Raw genomic sequence first — 20,681 nt, forward strand, 5'->3', positions numbered from 1 at the left:
CCTTAATATCGAAACAAATTTGCTGACCCGTTAATTGAGATCTCACTAAAAAGGCTACTAAAGGGAGAGGGAATAAACCAAATAATAAATATTTTAGTGTCCACGATAATTATATAAAAATATATCTGGTGAGTAATTTGATAATAAAAAATAACTCAACAATTTCATTATTAAGATGTATTACATCTGATGTAATAGGATAGCTTGTGTAAAGATAACAACAATCATAAATCCCTAAACATACTTAGAGAAAAAACTCTATACTTATGTTTGTTTTTATTACATGTTATATTAGTTTTATTTTATATAAACATTTCTAATATCTAAATTTTGAATGCAAAAAATCAGATTTAGAGTTCGTAAAGTCAAGTTGTTGACGTTTAAGTAGAGTTATTTGCATCACGCTGAAGATTAAACTTCATATGACATGTCAACTTGAATTGGATATAGTTGATCCCAAATATATTTTGGAATTTAAATCTTAAAGTAAAGATAAAAACTTGCACCATATATATAACTTTAATTCATCAACTTTATTTTACACATTTGACGTATAATTGATAATTCACTTGTATATATGTCTCTCATAGACAATAACTTGCACTATGTTAAGTTTTATATGTTTGTTGTTTTACCAAGATGAACAACTAGTTTATGATTTGATTCGTATCATAAGTTGGTCAGTGACAGATGAGTTTATACATACTTTATATTTGAGGAACAAAAAAGGCTGAAGACTGAAGGTTGGAAATGAATAAATTTGGAGAGTTTTTTGTTTGAGATATAGTTTTTGGCACTCGAACTTCTTATATTAAAAAATGCATTTAGAGGTTAAGGATAGTTATCAAATTTAATGGGGTATATTCAATTGGGATTTTAAAAGATTTTTTTCATTCATGAAATCCGAGGGTATTCCACCGGGATTTTAAAATATGTATCACAATCGTGGGATATTCAATTGGGATTTTAAATTATGCTACAAAATCTGGTGGTATTCAATTAGGATTTTAAATTATACTTAAAAATCCTATGGTATTCAATTTGGATTATTTAAAATTCATTAAAATTTGATGGTATTTAAATGCTAATGCATTTTTTTAGGCTTCGTACAATAATGGATTTTGTGGAATTGTTCGGTGTATTTTAGGTGTTTTGAAATCCCACCAAAATCCATGTGATTTTGAAGAATTGCTCGTAAATTCTAAATAATTTGTATCAACTCTGTTTCATTTTATCAAAAGTCCGCGAAAAATCAAAATCAAATACAATCCGTTAAAATCCACGTATATTAAATTTTGTAAATGACTGATTTTAACTATTTATATGTGGGTCCCATTATGAGTGAAACCACTTAAAACTTGCCAGCTATGCAAAAAATCAATGCTGGATATATATTTATCATTTTCCTTATATAAATGTGATTCTCACTTACTTGGAGCGATTGGCAGCTGTATCAAATTCAGATCTGAGGGAGCTCGAAGAAGCTAGGGTTTAGGATTTCTGGTAATTTCATATCTCTGGTTTCTTACTTATTCACAGGGCTAGTAATCTCACATCTGCTTGTTTGTCTGGAAATGTTTGTATATGTTTTTCTGCTTACATGCGTTTAGTTGCATCTGAATTCATATACTTTAATATTACTCTAAATTTTAGGAACAACCACTCATTTTGTTAAATTATGGGTTCTCCTGTAATCTCAAGATGTTTGGGAATTGACTTAATTGAGCACTTTAATGGAAATCTCATTTATGGATCAAGAAGTAGATCTCTAAGTAGAATTAGTCTGTTTTAGGGTTTAGCTTCCAATGAAATTTAAGTTACTTGGGGGAGATCTGGTCCCATCATTGCGCCACCATAGCATAATAATCAGTGTAGAAAGCTTCAATACAATGCTAAGTCAACAGTTTAAAAATCTTAAGATGGATTGAAAAAACTTAATTGGATCATATGATATAATTCCCCAAAACTTGCACACCCGAAATTGGTTTTCTTCAACCATTTACGTTAGAGATAACTGATAGCCTTGTGATTGACGTTAAAATTAGAAGGATATAGTTATACACAGGGATTGGAGAGGTGATCACCCAGTTTAGTTTCTCTCTGCATCCTAAATGTACAGTCATTTTTCTAATGAAACTAGCTCATATATAAAATATTTCAATTCATTTCTCCAGGATATGTATATTGTTTCTTGATTGATGTATGGCGACTTATTAGCTTCTGGCTTTGTGTCACGTTAGAAACAGTGAGTGTTTATCTCTACTTAGATTGTGTATCGTTAATTGCTGGTGCAGTACGTTTGGATTTGACATTGACTGAACATGACAAACAAACGAAGAAAGAATATTAATTGTGCGGGTGGTTCTGGAACAAAAAATAATGATTTAGTCAGCAAAGTTGGCAACCAACGATCTGTTGTTGACTTCATCAGCTCTCTTCCGGATGACATTTTGACTAGAATATTTTCTATGTTGTCGACGAAAGAAGCTTTGTCCCTGTGTAATTCAAGCAGGAGATTTAAGCATCTGTCAACCACCATACCAAATGTTGAAATAAGAGTAACTATAAATGGCTTTTTCTCTAAATTTCAATCTTTTTCGAGGTTCCTGGAAAACCATGATAGTGTGGTTGAAAAGTTTCAGCTGTCAAATAGGACTGCTGGAATCATTTCTCATGTATTAGAATGGCTCCGTTTGGTTGTTAAAGATGGTATTGAAGAGATTGACCTTAAGTTTGATTATTCGGACTTGTGCCCCCATATCCCTGCATCTCTTTTGACTGCCAAAACTCTGAAAGTGCTGAAGTTAAGAAGGTGTATAGTTGATGATCTCTCATCTATCACCGGCTTTAAATCGCTGAAATCGCTTCTTCTTGAAGACATGTACATTTCTGATGATGTGATTGGTCTACTTTGTTGCCATTGTGAATCACTTCAAGACCTGGCCATCCATAAATGCACAGGGTTTGGGGAGATTAAAATTTGGCTTAATGACCTTTTAACCCTCGAAATATGGGTGGATGTTCCGATGCGGCCTCAAAGTTTAAAAACGTACCTTTCGACCCTCAAAGTATCTTTGTCGTACCTTTTAGCCCTTTTTAAAAATACCGGTATAAATCGGGGGATAAACTTGACAATTCATATTTGGGGTAAAGTTTGGGCGTACCTTTTAACCCTTAAAGTATACATCTCGTTCCTTTTAACCCCTAAAAAATAAATTAAAATACATTAGATGTTCCTTTTAACCCTTAATGTTTAATGCCCCTTTTAACCCTCACGCGTGAAATGTCAACTTTGTCCACCCCGTTATATACCGGTATACGCCATAAGGGCTAAAAGGTACGACAAAGATACTTTGAGGGTCGAAAGGTACGTTTTCAAATTTCTAGTCCGCATCGGAACTTCCACCCAAACTTCAAGGGCTAAAAGGTCATTAAGCCTTAAAATTTTAAATCCAAGGAGCAAGCTTGAAACATTAATACTGGATCATCCATATGATGACGTTGATTATTTCAGGTTGAATATATCAAGTTTAAAGACTCTTCTAATTAGCAATAGAAGAATGAACTTCCCTTTTATTGGTCGCCCGCATATTGATGACCTGGTGTTATGCCGAGGAGCAGATCTTGGAATCACCGAGGAAGAATCGGAGAATATGAAGGTTAATATAATCAATAAACTTGGGAATGTAAGGTTTTTTGCAGCTAGATGGATGGGCTTTTGAGGTAATTTTTATATATTTCTTTATCATTAAATGTTAAAACTTGTAAAATTACAGCTCCATTCAGTGTTTGAGAGCAAGTGCTTTGGTTTTCTGTCTTAACCTATTATAAGTGCTCACTTTGAGAAATTTATTTTGATTCTCGAGCCCTCTTTCTCGCTCCAATTTAACGCTATAATTATTATTAGATGACTTTTTTAAATACTTACCAATTGTTTCTTTGTTGATAATGAAGTGTTTGCCGGCAAATAACTCATCAGCGAATCACTCACTGAAAAACCTGGAGGTGTTGGCTTTGGAGTTCGATGTCGGCCTATCTAATCAAACCAAGCTTAATAATCTGATCGTCCGTGCAAAGTGTCTGAAAACATTGCTCATATCGGTGAGTTGCCAACCTTTGATTTCTCTTTTGGTCCCTGCACACACTTAAACATACTTTTAAGAGTATTTCTTCCCCATATTTTTACTCTTATTTGATGAAATATATTTTGCCATGTTATTAAGAGTTTTATATTATAGAACTGTCACTAGAAAGATATAATCTAGATTATCTATTAGATTGTTTGGATTTCTAATATCGACTGTGATTAATTTAGTATACAAGTCATTTAGTTTTGATGAGTTACGATATATTAAGTTATATACAGAAGAACAATAATAAGGTCTTATTAGGCAACCATTCTGATAACATAGTACCTTAATTGTTATCATGTGGCAATCAGTAATTATTGTTTGTTTCAGATAAAACAAAAGAACACTGCAGAATATCATTCAATCTATACTGATGGCAAGTTTGAGAGAGTGATTAAATATTATTTGGACCGTGCGTATGGGCCGATCAAGCCAACAGTTTACTTTGGAAAGAATACTGTCCCTGTCAGCAGCAGCAGTCTCCAGAATATCAACATCAAAGATTTCTCAGGGACTCTATACGAAGTAAGTTATATTAACTTTGTTCTGGCACACTTTCAGCACCTGAGGGTCTTTGAAGTCACTCCCGTTGAGGAAAAGGAGGAAGAGGAAATCCTTGCCTATGCAGAGCTCTTCTCAATGTTTCCTAGGGTTTGTAGAGATGTATACATGCTGGTGGGGTCTGAAGAAGTCTGGAAGTCTGGTTGGGTACGGTAAACGTAAAAACCAAACCAGAATGGAATCAGGTTCTAAATTTAGGGCAAAGAAGTCTGTAATTGAGCAATGAAATATGAATGTCATCAAATATTTTTTGATTTTCCAGCTCTGTTTGTTTCTGTTTGCAATTCAATACAGTAATAGTTTGCTAAGGGATGGACGATATTAGGATTACTAAAGAATATATTATTGGGTGGATTGACAATATTTGGTTTAACATCTTTGCAAGCAATAGCTGAATTCTTTTTACACCTCAATTGTGGTTAGTATGATTATAATGATAAATACTCAACTAATCAAATAAAAATCCAATTAAAACATGAAATGCAGACAAATACTAGTTATTTATAGGCAACCACTAAAACTCATTTTATTTTATTAATATATATTAGTCCGGCTCAATGGAAGCGTTTTATACAACAATTTTTTTAAATAAAGTTTTATATTTATCCTTTATCACCAAAAGAATTTTGGATAAATTTGATCGTTACCATAATGGTCGAAAATAGATTTGACTGCAAATAATTTCGGTGAAATTTACCCGAAATAATCAATTTGAAAAAGGACTTGTGACTCAATCATCACTTGAGCTATATCTATGAAAAATGTATTTATCAAAATAGTCTTGAAAGGGCCTTAATTCAATATCACATATGACAAATTAAATCAATAAGACTATAAAAGAAAAATGGCCAACTATAATTGTTTTTATTATATGCGATGAGCCGAAAATAAGCGTGCGCTAATAATAATAAAATAAATACAAAGTCTCGAATCTTTTTCCTTGTTAAGTACCTATGTATGTAGCCTACATCCAAGATTTTACATCAAAATAGAGGTAAACATTAACTTGTTTCTAGGAATTTTGAAATGATATATATTAAATTGCAAAGTGATTTTTATATAAGATCTCCAAATTTTGAAATAATTTTGTGTAAAAAAAATCAATTATTTTATGAATGAATTTGAAAATTCAATTTATTTTTGAGTAATTCTATATATTTTTTGGTGTAGAAACTAGGGTGGAGAACATGGATATATGTACTTAATCAATCGAAGACAAAAAATTTAGACTTCCGTATTTATATTCTTATTATTGTTGCACGCTTATTTTGTCTCCATATATAAAAAACAACTTAAATCATTCATATATATTTTATACTCTGACTGATTTAATTTGTCATGTGTGATACCAAATAAACGTCCTTTTAAGACCATTTTCATAACTAAGACCGAAATAAAACTTTGATAGAGCGAAGAATTGCATTCCGTTGATCTATATAATTTATATGGACATTTCGTCTTTTTGATCTCAATCAACATATAATAATAGTCAAAAAAATGTCTTATATATGTATGAGATAACGAAGATTAATTACCTGTCGATTTTTTTATTGATGCTCGATCATTAATTTGCTTGTTTTGAGGGCCTATTTAAGAACTTGTACATCTTCATTTGATGATTAAATCAACTAAGAAGATATCATACTTTGGGCGTCATCTTACCTTGGTTCATACATGAAAAAATATATATGACTTTTCTATCAGGAAAGAAATATTCTTAAGACAATTATTATTTGAGTGATTGACATTTTGCACCCCTTATGTTTAAACGATTTTTCGATTTGGTCTCAAACAATTTTTTTTGGCAGTATGCACCCTAAAGTTTGAAAAGCGCTTCGTTTTGCACCTCTTTGACCACTCTCCATTTAATTCACCTTTTGCACCTCTTTGACCACTCTCCATTTAATTCACCGTTAAAGTTAACAGATGTACCCTTTTCACTTTGCACCCCACAATTTTAATTTGTTTTATGAGTATTTTGAAATATTTTAAGAGAGAACACAACTCCGACAGTAGGCAAATAGAAATTTTTTTTAAAAACAATTCTCACTGTAGTGTTCGGCCGGAGAAGGTTATTAGGTTCCCTCTTTCATACCAAACTAAATAAATAGGGTGCCTGTTTTTTACCTTGAATACAGAAGCTAGTTAGACATCCGACGGAGCCGGGTTTGAATTATAAGGCTGAGCTGTGTTCTCAAATGTATGAAGTCCTGGGCATCTAATGCTTATCTTGATTATACACTATGACAGTACTCCATTAGGCCTTAACAAACAAATATCTATTACACACTCCCAAACAAATTCAAACCAGCAATTTTCATAACAGGAGTACCACAGCATATAAGTGGTGATCAGCAACCTGCTATATGTTGATACCTATCTCAAGATAAACGCAGCCCATAGTCGTGGCATAAGAACCACATCCTTTTAATAGCACAGAATAAACATGCAGAATTAAAATCCTTGACACAGCTGGTACTAGTTTATAGAGCCACGTTTTTCATCAGAACCGAAATAAATCTATATAAATAGCAGCAAGGGGAGCTACTGTTGAAATAAGTTCGATTACGTTCAATTCTACAAGCAACGCAAATGGACATTATGAACTCCGGATGTGAAGCAACGCTGATGTCATCCATATGTGAAGGTATAATATATATGAGGGCACATAATAGCGTACCTACTTCTCCTGCTAGAAGCTGTCTAGTTCCTGCTAGAAGCTGTCTAGTTCCTGCTATATCTTATGGTGGAAGATGGACAAGCAGAAATAGTGGAGAAGGAAAAGTGAAAAAAAATAAAATACTGATGAAAAAAAATTAAAATTGTGGGGTGCAAAGTGAAAAAGGTACATCTGTTAACTTTAACGGTCAATTAAACGGAGAGTGGTCAAAGGGTGCAAAGTGAAGCGTTTTTATAACTTTAAGGTGCATACTGTCAGAAAAAATTGTTTGAGACCAAATCGAAAAAGCGCCTAAACATAAGGGGTGCAAAGTGTCAATCACTCTTATTATTTTAGAAGTTCGTGAGGAAGTAGTGGTGGATGCCAACACAATTTATGTTTGATGAAAAGTCTTTTGACCTTTTGAATTCATCAAACTCTCTTGCATAGATCTATGGGTTTGCTTATGTGTTAATAATGGCCTTAATTGCATATATAGGTTTTAAAAGGTTGTTATGGTGTTTATTCATTTTGTTAATTAGTTATTGAACAATGTTTTTAAGTTATTTACAATACATATACTCTTAACCAATTATCAGTTTAGATAGTTCACTGGTCTAAGCCAAATTAGAATGTAACTAAATCCGTGTGGGGTATAGTAGTGGGGAGAGGTTTTTATTGGGCTGATGGGCTAATTTTTAGGTCATAATTGATCATGGATTGTGTGAATCTTATAGCGGGTGGGCTTTACTAATAAAAACATGTCTAAATCTTTTGACAGCAAAGAGATTATAAAAATTGACATCCATCTATTGTCGTCATAAACATGTATAAACAATTTCTGGTCAAGGTAAATTTCAAACTAAATACTCATTTTGACATAATTAAGCTTACATCTTCTAGCTAGATTTGTTCATATATTTTTACTCATCAATTATTAGTTTGATTCAATAGATGATTTAATTGATTCTTCTTTCTAATCAAGAAGTTCTAGGTCTAAGCGATTACATCTGATAGAATCAGCCATCTAAAGCAAAGAATTGGGACTTGGAAGGTATCATATCTATCACTTACATTTATATGATGCATTTGATTTCATTTTATAATCCTCTTATATATTTTGTATTATTTCACCTACATATATGTATAGATGTAAATTGAGATCGCCTCAAAAAGTTACGAGACGAAGAGGGGATAAACCATTTTTTTGCGTGTCACGATAATTGTATAAAAAAAATATAAATTGATTTGATAATAAAAAATAATCCATCAATTTCAATTTTAAGATGTAAGGTAACTTTTGTAAAACTAATAACAACCATAAATTCCTAAACGTGCATCAAGAAAAAACTATATACTTATGTTTGTTTTTATTACATGTTATATTAATTTTATTTTGTATAAATAAACTTTTTAAGAATTTTATATATTTTCTTCATCACCAACCAAATATTATATATTGTTTCATCAAGCCATCTAAATTTGGGGATATAATCATTAATTTTAATTTGTGAGGAGTACTCTTAATTCCTATTAAGTCCCCCATCAAAATTAAGGTTCAAGAAGAATGGATAAATTTTAGGAGAACACATGACTCTCATATTTCATAAGTTAGCACATGGCTCCCGCATATTCAATGTCATAATCATCCATATTAAATATTTGTGAACATTGTTGTTAAGAGAGAATTGAAGTACCTTCCTTGTTGACACTTTTATTTGCAGAAGCTTTTATAGTGTTTAACTTACCACAACCTCTAAGACCTTAAGTGGAACCATGGCATCGTTCCACGGTGTCCTAGAACATATCGGGTGTCTGAACATATCCTTTTAGTTAAAGATCTAACTTGCAATTTGATAATTATACTCCAAAAGCTATCAAATAGATAATAACTAGCATATATTTGTTATCCACAAGTAAATTATAACTTCACAATATATAGTGTGATATTGTTCTTTCTCCATCGAACTTGTACACATTTAATTTTGGGCACATTCCAAAATATCTCAGACTAATAGAGTTGATGGACTAATTATATATATAGAAGATAATTTTCTCTTTCTCCACTCAATATGATACTTGTGCTCACACCACACAATTGTCATCGCCTCAATTTAAAAACCACAAATCGTGTGACCATGCATTGTACCACTTATATCAGATGTAAGACATGTCGTTGACCACACATCACTTTATCACAAAGACTTTTGATATAAGGTTTTGAAACTTTTTCACGGCCCATTCACACTAATAGGCATTCAAGTCATATAATTGCAGCCCATTACCCCCAAATATCCTAATCCGAGCCTTTGATTTTGATACCACTTTTTAGGCCACAAGCAACCTCTAACCCATAATAAAATGATGTTATCTATTTTGGACCAAGCATGCACGGAACTAGTTTTGGGCACACCCAAAAGACCTCGTGCTAATAAAGTTTATTGGCTTCTTATATACAAGATCAGTTTTATCTTGTCTATACTCAAAATGGTATTGGGGTTAACACCACCCAACAATTCTCCTCTTAAACCAAGAAACACAAATTATGACAGTCGGTGTCACCAATTAATGAGACTCACAGATTAACCATAAATAGCAAATGGTAACTCCATTGACTCCACATTTTAGGCTGCCAAATAAGCAATTTCTTACTACAACAGAAGAGAAGAAAAATATGGAACATATGCCTTATGCTAATGTAGTTAAAAATTTGATGTAGGCAATGGTGTGTACACGTCTGGATATTATACACAGGTAGTTAATTAGTGTGGTCAGTAGATTCATCAAAAATCCTAGGAAGGCATAGTGGTAAGGAGTAAAATGATTATTGTGGTATTTTAAAGGCAGTACAGATATAAAGGTTTATGCTTTGGCCTTTGGTAGTGATAGATGTGAGGTTATGTGTAAGTCATTTTTTAATTTACTAAGCCGCTAAAAATTATCATTTAATAATATCTCATGTATGTTCTTTATTGTAAGTCATCTTTTTAATATAAATTATGTGTGCCGGTAATGAGGCTACTATGAAATATTTACTCATGTGGAGGTCATATGCTCTCTAACCTTACATTTTCTCAAAAAAACTGTCTATCTTTCTACATGATGTATACATTAAACAGTTTTAAATAATTTTTGGTGTGGAGGTGATATGCTCTCTAACCTTATAATATAAATCGTAAGTTTCCTTCTCTCATGTATACATCTATCTGATAGGTGAAAATTAACTGTGACCGGGAAATGATTACGAGAAAGAGAAAGAATAAGGATGGTGTGAGTAGCAGTGGAACAATTAATAAGTCTGATGACCTTTTTAGCTCGCTTCCAGATAATGTTTTCACCGTCATCTTTTCGTTCTTGACTATGAGAGAAGCTTTCTATGCATGTATTTCATGTAAGAAACTAAAGCATTTGGTGACCCTAATACCATATGTTGAATTCAATGAGAAGGAAAATGATTGTTTCACTGATAAAGAAGAATTTGTGCAAAGTGTTTCAAGGTTCCTGCAAAATCATGGGTGTCTGATTATGAAATTTGAGCTAGCATTCGATCCTCTTGGAAAAGTATATAGTAGTTCTGTTTGTGATTGGCTCTCTTCGGTTGCCGAAAAAGGTATTGAAGAGGTAGATCTAATGTTGGGCAGCACGAAAAACTTTATAATTCCTCCATCTCTTTTAACTGCTGCAACTTTAAAAGTGTTGAAGTTGAGGAATTTTACTGTGGATGAAACATCTATTACTGGTTTCAAGAACCTAAAATCTCTTCTTCTTGAATCAATGAACGTCCCCGATAGTGTGATGGGCTTAATTACTTTCCATTGTGAGTCACTGCAGCACTTGACCCTAGACAATTGCTCAGGTTTTATAGAGATTAAAATTGTAGATCCCAGGAGCAATATTGAAACATTGATACTGAGAAATTGCTGGATCGATGATTTCTTTTCGCTGAACGTTGTAAGTCTCAAAAAGCTAGTCATTCGACAGAGTATTATGAACTTCTTCTTTCAGGGTTCACCAGATGTCGATAACTTTATCCTGTATCGAGGAGCAGATCTTCCAATTACCCGGCTAGAATCTGAGAGAGTGAAGGAGCATATAATTGAGAGCCTTGGGAATGTAAAGTCTTTGCAACTAGGTGGCTGGGCTTTTGAGGTAAAAATTAATTACTTTTGAAATTTTACTACTTTGTAAATTAAGTTGCATTATGATTTTTAAGTCTTATAGTCCTCACAAGCTATTGGCTTCCCCCGAAAATCCAAATGTCAAGTTTACCTGTATTCTCGTCTCATCAGCTTTCCTAAAACTTCCACATTCAAGAAAACCTAAAAATATGAATTCACTAAGAGTATTTACTTTATGTTTTTCATCCTTTTTTTACCGTCAATCCGTATCTCAGATTTCATTTTAATACTAAGTAAGTGTGATAGATAATTGTTTCTTATGCTTCACCATTATTAGTTGTAATTTTAAAAAAATCCTGCAGAATGGTTGGTCCGATCTGTGCTTGCTTCAATCTGGTACTAAATAATTGCAGAAAAAATATAAATTCGTGTAACTTATTTCTTTGCTAAAAATTGAAGTGCCTTGCTGGACATCGGTCGAATCACCAGTTCGCAAAGCTAGAGGAGATTCTGCTTCTTGATTTCAATGTCTGCCTAAAGAATACGGCTGCACTCACTAAACTGATCAGCCAAGCGGTTGGTGTGAACAAATTGCTTATATCGGTGAGTTTGCATCAGCTTCAATTTTTTTTTTTTTAATATAAATATGTGAAGACCTGTTGGTATAATTGCATTCACCTTCTATCATAATGCTATATTAAATTGTACATCGTTATTATGTTATATTAAATTTCACCACACAATCATTTCGTAAAACAAATACTAATTCGTAAGTTTTCATGCTTGCCTACTATAAAAATAAAAATAATATATATATATATATATATATATATATATATATATATATATATATATATATATATATATATATATATATATATAGATAAAAGAGTCGATTGCCAATTTTTTTAATATCTTCTCTTCAACAATTCAATACAGGTAGGTTGATATGTTATATCATTAAAATTTATTGGAGACTTCAAAGAGCGCTATAAGAAATTATGTATAATATATATAACAGAACATTGGTAAGAGGTTTAGAAGTTAAATTTTAATATATTTAGATTAAAAAATAGATCAGACCACCCAACCATATTTAGTGTACAACCAAAATTCTGTATGTATACATTATATAATGTAATGTTTACATGTTAATCCTCGTTAGCTTCCATCCAAATTCTAGAGATATTATTTGTAAATAGCTTCAGACCAAATCATTTTAACTTCAGACCAAATCATCCAAAGATTTAAATAATGTCAACTAATTAATTATTTGACATTCAATCCTTTAATTTGTTTGTGTTTATGGGTTCCAGATAAATCAAAACTCTGCTGGAGATCATGGAATTTATACTGATCGCAACTTTGAGAGTGTCCTTGCAAACTTTTCAGAAGATGAATACGAGAAGCAGCCCAGAATTGCCTTAAGCAACAATAGCAGTCTCAGAAACAGCACAATCCGTGTTGTTAAAATCCAAGGTTTTACAGGAACAATTTACGAGTTATGTCATATTAAGTTTATGCTGGCCCACTTTCGGCTACTGAGGCTCTTTAAAGTGACTCCAATTAAGGATATAGATGAAGACCAAAGCGGCGCCTATGCAAAGCTTATTTCAAGCTATCCTAGGGTTTCTGCAGATGTCCACATTCTAATGGGATCTGAGGAATTTAATTTGGAAAACTAAAAAAGCTTGATATATGGTGGCTATCTCTTTCTATCTATTCCTAAATATAAAACTTCAGTTTGATGGTTTGGAAGCTTTGTGTACGAGCACTGTGTTTATTACATTTCAATTCAGAACAAATTATCTTTTTCAAATAGGGTTTTCAAATTATATCTAGCTCCCCAGCATCTAAAAGATGTTGATATCCGAAAAACGATATAACAAGAGAAACCTAGGGTTGGGGAGAGAACCCTACTTTCAAGAGAACAAGAAGAAAAACGATATAACAAGAGAACCCTAGGGTTGGGGAGAGAACCCTACTTTCAAGAGAACAAGAAGAACTCTTAGAGACCGTTGATATAATTTATATGCATGATTTTTATATTTTTCAATATGATAAACTGTTTCTAATGATGTGGTGTGTATTGTTAACATTGTGATCGTTCACCTACAAACTTTCAGTCATTTTAATAATTCTGTGACATGCCTATTTTTTTATATGAATTACACATATATTTTGCTAATTTATAGTTTACTCATTTTAAATGTTATATCATGTAGATATATGATGTTTTTTTTTTGCAGATTTAGATTTTCTTTATAGATGTGTTAGGTTGAGATAATTAATTTGTTTTAAAGTTTATGCTCCTTATTTTGTACTCATTTTATTTCACAATTTTTTGTATAATTTTGGTGATTGTGGTGATCAGATATTGTCGCTTTGGTGTCTAATTTAATTCACGAATGCATTCTAATAATGATACGAAGTCCAGAGATTAAGCATCCCAAGCTTTAATTGATTATTTCACCGGTCATATTTTATAGTTCAGAATTATTATGTGTGCTATCATATATAATCTGGACAACTTCAATAATTTTAATAATTCAACAACATTAATTATATCAGAAAAAGTTGAGGAAATAGTTAACGAATTGATGAACTTGTATAAAGGAAATAAATCATTATACTACTCTACTCCATTAATTTATTGATTAAGCTCATGAATTAACTAATTTTTTATTGGTGTAAATGCTCTTACAATGAGATTCCTCCTGCTCTTGGGAGGTGAACATTTTGTAAGAACGCGACAAAAATATTAGAATACAAATATCCCCTCGTTACTGCCTATATATAACATACACCTTTATATTTTACTCCATGTCCCGTCCAATTTTATACATTTTTCCTCCCCTGCTTCTGCTTGACAATACTTCTATAAAGTATGACTTAATATTCAATCAAAAGATGACACGCGAAATTTAGGAAAAAATTTTGAGGCACCTAACATTTTTCTATTATGAAATTTTGAAAAGATATCTTCGATATAAATTTATTTATATTTGTTTTGGTATTTGTGATAAACATTAAATTTAAATTCACTTAGTAATCCTCCCAATAGGTCATTGATTTAATTGATTAATCAAAAGTTAAGAGTTATTTTTGGCAAGTCATTTTAAAATACTTGTTTATTCCTTCGTACTAAAAATACATTTATTTTTAAAGGAATATTTCTGTTTCGCAATATGCGTGTTGAGGAATTGTAAAATATGATGTCCTTCATCTTCCTATTGCAACATTAAAATACATGAAGCTCGAAAAAGGATTATCTTTATGTGATATTCTTTAGACCACTCATGTGACATTAAAACAAAAATTTCAATTTAAAGTAATTTATTCCATATTTAAATGTTTTATCTTCTCTCGGAATAAATTATTTTAAATATTTTAAAATCATAAATCCTTTGATCTTCAATGATTTAATTTTTCTAAATCAAGGATTTATCTTCTCCATATTAATATTGGTCTTGAAAAATATTAATATCTTTTTTAAATATACCTTTGGAATATTTTCTCCCTATCTCTCAAATTCTTTATTTTTCGGAGAAAAATATTCACAATACTTAGAAAAGCTTTTCAATGTATCAAAATCATGATTTATCATGAACATTTTATTTCTAAGTATTTTGGTATCAAGATATTCGTCAAAAGGTCTTCTCGAGTATTTAAAAGACGAATTGTTTCGGTTTTTCGTAAACCAGTTTAAATCTTAGAAAATCGGTTTAAATACTTTAAAATAGTTCTCAACCCACCAAAGTATTTTATCTTTATGGGAATCTATTTTAAGTATTTATTCAAGTTTTAAGTTTGGCCTAAATTCCTCTTCGGATATTTCAAAAGAATTGTCGTATTTTATTCGAAACCCGAATGTCTGATTTAATCGTTTTAAATCCAAATAAAATACTTCCACTTGCCAAATTGACTTGAAACTTGAGATTAGCCAGTTATATATTATTCTTAATGCATGGTAAAAGTTTCGGAATTTTTCGAGAACTTTCGTTTTTCTGCGTTTTCTAGCTGTCTGTCCGAACTTCGGCTGAACGTTTGACCAAGCTAGGGTTGACCAAAAATCACCAAAATTTCCAGAGTGCCATTTTCCAATATTCTAAGATTTATCATAATTTTTCTGGAATTTATTTTGCACGTTCGAAAAATCATATTATTTAAGTGTAACGGATTTATTACCGTTATCTCGATTTACGTGCAACTTCTAGAAGCTTTTCAAAGTGCTGAGAATTCAAAAGGAAGGTGCTAGGTTGCTTCCTTAATTGAGCACATGGGATAATGGAAGTAATTGGTGGCCAAGTTGATTGTGTCATGGATGACTTCATCCTTTGCTTATGTCATGCATGACATCATCCCCCACCATTTGCCTATAAATACCAAGCTTCCCCCCACCCATTTTCTTCAAGCTAAGAGCCAAATATATGCTGAGATTTTGAAGTGAAAATACTCTCCCAAAGTTTATTCAAGCACCCACCATATTTACTTCATCTTTAAAACCTTCGATTCTTCATATACTTCGTTATATACACAAGGTTTTAAACCCCGAGGCTTCGTTCCAACCAACCTAGCCAAATCTCGCCTAGCTCATTTTCATACCACTCTTTTTGTCCTCCCGAAGGGCTCTCCAAAGTTCGTGTGCAAAGCCAAAATCCGGTCGAACCTCCGACGAATTTTTCCGGCGAACTTTTTGTAAGTGGTTATTTTAGCTTCGTTTTATTCGTGTCTTAACCGACCATTTTTAACAAAGGGCTTTTGAACAAAAATATTCTCTTTCATCTTTAAAGCTCTCCTTGTTTACAAAACACACGAGTTAGCCCCTCGTTGTATATTTGTGCGTGTGTTTTGTCCCGGAACCTAACTCGTATCCTTTGAGATTTCCTCACCAAACTTTGGAGGGATCTTTGCCTTGGCACGGAAAGCCGGATATAAGGCCAAAGGTAATAAGTTAGTTATTGTTGTGCGTGTTATCTGTGCTTAACTGATTATATCCCTACGCCCAACATACCCTTTCTCGTTTGGTGAACGTTTCCATATGTGCTGTGCTTCGTGGAAATACTAACCTTACGAGTTTAGCGGTTCCCGATCCCGTGTGTGTGAGTGTGATTATCGACTGCGTCTTATATCTATAAATCACTACACACTAATTAATATAACTCTCGTAGCTTGCCCGTACGCGGTTTGCTCAGGTTATTAAAATCAATCCGACTTAAAATCAACTATTTATATTTTCCGCGCAATATAAATTGTTGGACTGTTGTTGGACACTTGTTGGACTAATCACCGTTAGATTTGTTATAATTGACGAACCTTATACCTGACCGTGATTATTGGACTTACTTAGCGGACTAAAATCTTATTAAAACAAGGACATATATTTTCGTAGATATTGTTTTCTAACTTTTGCAGTGAGGTGAAGTGAAGTGAGGTGATCTTCGTTCTAAGACCCAAGTCCTTGATGTATTGACGGGGAGTTAATAGTCATTGCACCGTGAAGAAGAGGAAAGACCCGAGATCTAATACCTAAGACCCAAGACCGGCAAAAGGTGTAGAAGTACAAAGACTACACAAGGTTCTACATCGACTTTGAGGAAGTAACGGGGAGTTACGTTCCGAGACAAGCTTTGTAGGTGTTTTTACATTTATAGTGAGGAGGTAACGGGAAGTTACGCTCCAAGATATATATTTGTAAAGGCTTCTCCGCCTACTTTAAAGGAGTATCTTTTTAGTAGAGAAAATCTCGAGTCCGGGGAGGAGCTCGGGGACTGGACTAGGGGTGAGTGGACTCCATCGGTTGAGTTAGCCACCGCGAACTAGGATAAAATCCCTCGTGTGGTATTTTTCTTTCTTTGCCTTTTGCTTCCGCATTTACAACTGCCATTACTCTAGATACAAGCTTTTAAAAAGGGGATAAACTTTTTAAAACGCCATAAAGTTTTTAAACTGGTGATTAAGCTATTCAACCCCCCCTTCTAGCTTAATTATCCCTATATACGGACCTAACAGTTGGTATCAGAGCAGTTGCTTTTATTTGTGCTATTTGATTTTTAAGCACTACAAAAAGTAGATCCGATATGGCTTTTATCAATGGCATCGGTTGTAGTGAAGGTCTCTCAAATTCTAGACCTCCTTTATTTGATGGCACGAACTTTGCCACATGGAAAACAAGATTTCGCATTTATGCTAGAAGTCAAGGTGTCAAAGTTTGGATGGCCATAGAAGATGGTACAATTATTCCGACTAAAATAGTCGACGATATTACTATCGAAAAGAAAGTAAGTGAATATACTCACGATGAGGAAGATAGAATGAATATCGCCGCTAAAGCGGAAATGGTTCTCACAAGTGCACTTGCAGAAAAAGAATATAAACGAGTAAACAATTGCAAGTCCGCACAAGAAATGTGGAACAAGTTAGTAGTAACCTATGAAGGAACTACCGACATAAAAGATTCTCGAATGGATACTTTGATCCAAGAATACGAGAACTTCAAACTCCAAGATGGATAAAATATCATCGACATGGAAACAAGATTTACTCGTATCGTCGATGAATTAGCTCAACTCGGAAAGAACTATACTCGAAATGAGAAGAATCGCAGGGTTCTTAAATCTTTACCTCCGAGTTGGAAAGTTAAAGTTACAACTATCAAAGAGATGCACAATCTCAATGATTACCACATCGATAACATATTCGGAAACCTTCGTGCTTACGAAGAAGATAATGTTCCGGATATTGCCGTTCCTAAAGTGGAAGACAAAAAGAAAAATATGGCTTTAAAGTCCATATTAATCGATGAGGATGAAAACGACGAGGAGTTGAATGAAGAACTCCAAAATCTCGACGAAAGCGAGATCGCTCTCTTAACGAGACAACTTCGTCGTGTACTTCAAAGTAAAGCTCAAAGGTATGGAAAAGGCTTCCTTAAATCGAATAATCAACAAAGAGTTTTTAACTCTAATGGAAGGCCTAATTACTCTCCAAACTATACTCCGAATTATAAGAGTAATTATCCTACTACGGGCTATAACAAAGGCAAAGTCAATCAAAGCCCTAATGCTTATAATCATGCAAATAACAACCATACTTACACTCCTCCTAAACCAAAAGAACAAAATCCGTAGGAAGCACAAGATGTGTGTTTCGAGTGTAAGCAACCCGGTCACTTTAAACGGGAATGTCCTAAACTTTCTAAAGGAAGGATTCTCATGGCCGAAAATGGTTGGGATTTAAGTGAAGATGAAGAGATCTCGGAAACTAATGAAGAAGTGGTCAACTTGTGCTTGATGGCTCTCGAGGATGATTCTTCGTCATCGGATGTCTCCACTTCAAATGATGAGGTAAGTTCTCGATCTAAAGTTTTACATAACTTACATCTCTTTAGTGAATCTTCATTGCATTTATCGGATATGAGTAAAAGTGATTTGATTGATTTGGTGGTTGAAATAAATAAAATAAGCAGTAGTACTAATCAACGTACTCTCTCACTATGGTCCGAGAAGGAAAACATTGAAAAGTTGAACAAAACTCAAGAAGAAGAGTTATCTCGGATCAAGGATCTAAATCTTAAAAATGAGGAAGAAATCTCATCTCTTTGTGAACAAAATGATATCTTGAAAAATGAGCATAATAAGAGTAAAGATATTATTATGAGATTGGAAGTTGAAAATGTTTCCTTAGTTCTACAAACCAAGGAATTAGAAAATGAGAAGCTACAATTAAATGAAGATAATACTAAGCTTCATATTGACTTGTTGAATTTGAAAATCCAAAATGAGTCATTAACTCAAGAAAAATCAACTTCGATTTCTCAAAAAGATGAACTTGAATTAGTTCATGCCTTGAAAGAAAAAGACAAGATATTTGAGTTAGAAACTCAAAAGTTGAAGGATGAACATTCCAAGATTTTAACTCACGCCTTAGATCAAGAAAGAATTCTTAATGATAAATTAAATGTCTTGATCAAGGAAAATGAAAATCTTGAAGTTGTAGTTCAAAGGTTCACTAAGGGTAATAAGATGTTAGATAGAATGGTACATTCTAAGACATCATATAATCATGAAGGATTAGGATATGATAAAAATGATGAATCTAAAAAGTTTGTGCAAGATAAGAAACAAACTACCTTTGTTCCCGCTTCACCTAGATATAAATGTTCATATTGCAATAAGGATGGACATACGGTTGAATATTGTAGAATCAAGAATGGTGAAATTAAGGGGAAGTATGTATGGGTTCGTAAAGGAACAAAACGATATCATAAGGTTGATCAAAAAGTGAGAAATAAGAACGTTGATAACACTCAAAGACAACCACGGTTTAGTTATGTTCAACAACCTATTTCGTATCAACATAGAAACACAAGGTATAATGCTTATTCGAATGGACAAACTTCTAGAAGTCGTTCTATTCCCTGTCAACATTTCTATCCACAAAATACCATGTATTATCCAAATGATAGAAATAACATGTATCAAGGTGTAAACTTTCAAAGAAACAATCCTTTAAGAAACACAAGATACTATGACTATTCTAGGAACGTTGCATCTAGAAACTCCTATGTGCCTAATCATGATTATGCTATGCCTAGTTTCTATCATGCGAACTCGAATGCTTATAATGATACGCTAACCCGAGGACCCTTAAGACGAAAGGGTACCTATAAATTTAATTGATTTGTTTTGTAGGTGTGCCTTGTTACTAAGCATGATATGTGGTACCTTGATAGTGGTTGTTCGAGACATATGACCGGTAATAAGTCTCTCTTGAATGGCATTAGAAAGGTTGCCGCTGGAAGTGTCACGTTTGGAGATAGTAGCAAGGGTAGTATCATTGGTATTGGAGATATTGGTAATGAACATTTCGAGATTGCTAATGTACAACTAGTTACGGGACTTAAGTATAATCTTCTCTCCATTAGTCAACTTTGTGATAATGGATAGAAGGTAATTTTCTATCCTACTCATTGCTCTATTTTAAATAAGGATGGAAAATTGATGCTTACTTGTCCTCGTAGCAAAAATGTATACACTTGTGATATTAGCAAACATTCTAATGTATGTCTATTTTCTAATCTTGATGATCCATGGTTGTGGCATCGTAGATTAGGACATGCGAATATGAAATTAATTAAAAGTATTTCAACAAATGATCATGTTAGGGGTATACCTAAGTTAAACTTTAAAAAGGATCATATTTGTGAAGCTT

The 20,681-nt window shown here is 33.0% G+C and overlaps 1 protein-coding gene across 1 annotated transcript; it reads left to right on the forward strand.

The window, feature by feature from the left end:
• Window positions 1–15,868: 15,868 nt before the first annotated feature.
• On the forward strand, window positions 15,869–20,452 carry LOC108202229 (uncharacterized). The gene is made up of 2 exons (XM_064084107.1): window positions 15,869–16,166; window positions 16,884–20,452. Exon 2 carries the CDS (start codon window positions 18,683–18,685, stop codon window positions 20,147–20,149), a length of 1,467 nt encoding a protein of 488 aa, XP_063940177.1. The 5' UTR covers window positions 15,869–16,166; window positions 16,884–18,682; the 3' UTR covers window positions 20,150–20,452.
• Window positions 20,453–20,681: the final 229 nt, after the last annotated feature.

The sequence above is a fragment of the Daucus carota genome, chromosome 9 (assembly GCF_001625215.2).
Source record: "Daucus carota subsp. sativus chromosome 9, DH1 v3.0, whole genome shotgun sequence".
Lineage (NCBI taxonomy): Eukaryota > Viridiplantae > Streptophyta > Magnoliopsida > Apiales > Apiaceae > Daucus > Daucus carota.

Bases quoted from the DNA above. Each gene is read 5' to 3' on its own strand.
- LOC108202229 (XM_064084107.1), top strand. From the start codon at position 18,683: ATGGCCGAAAATGGTTGGGATTTAAGTGAAGATGAAGAGATCTCGGAA.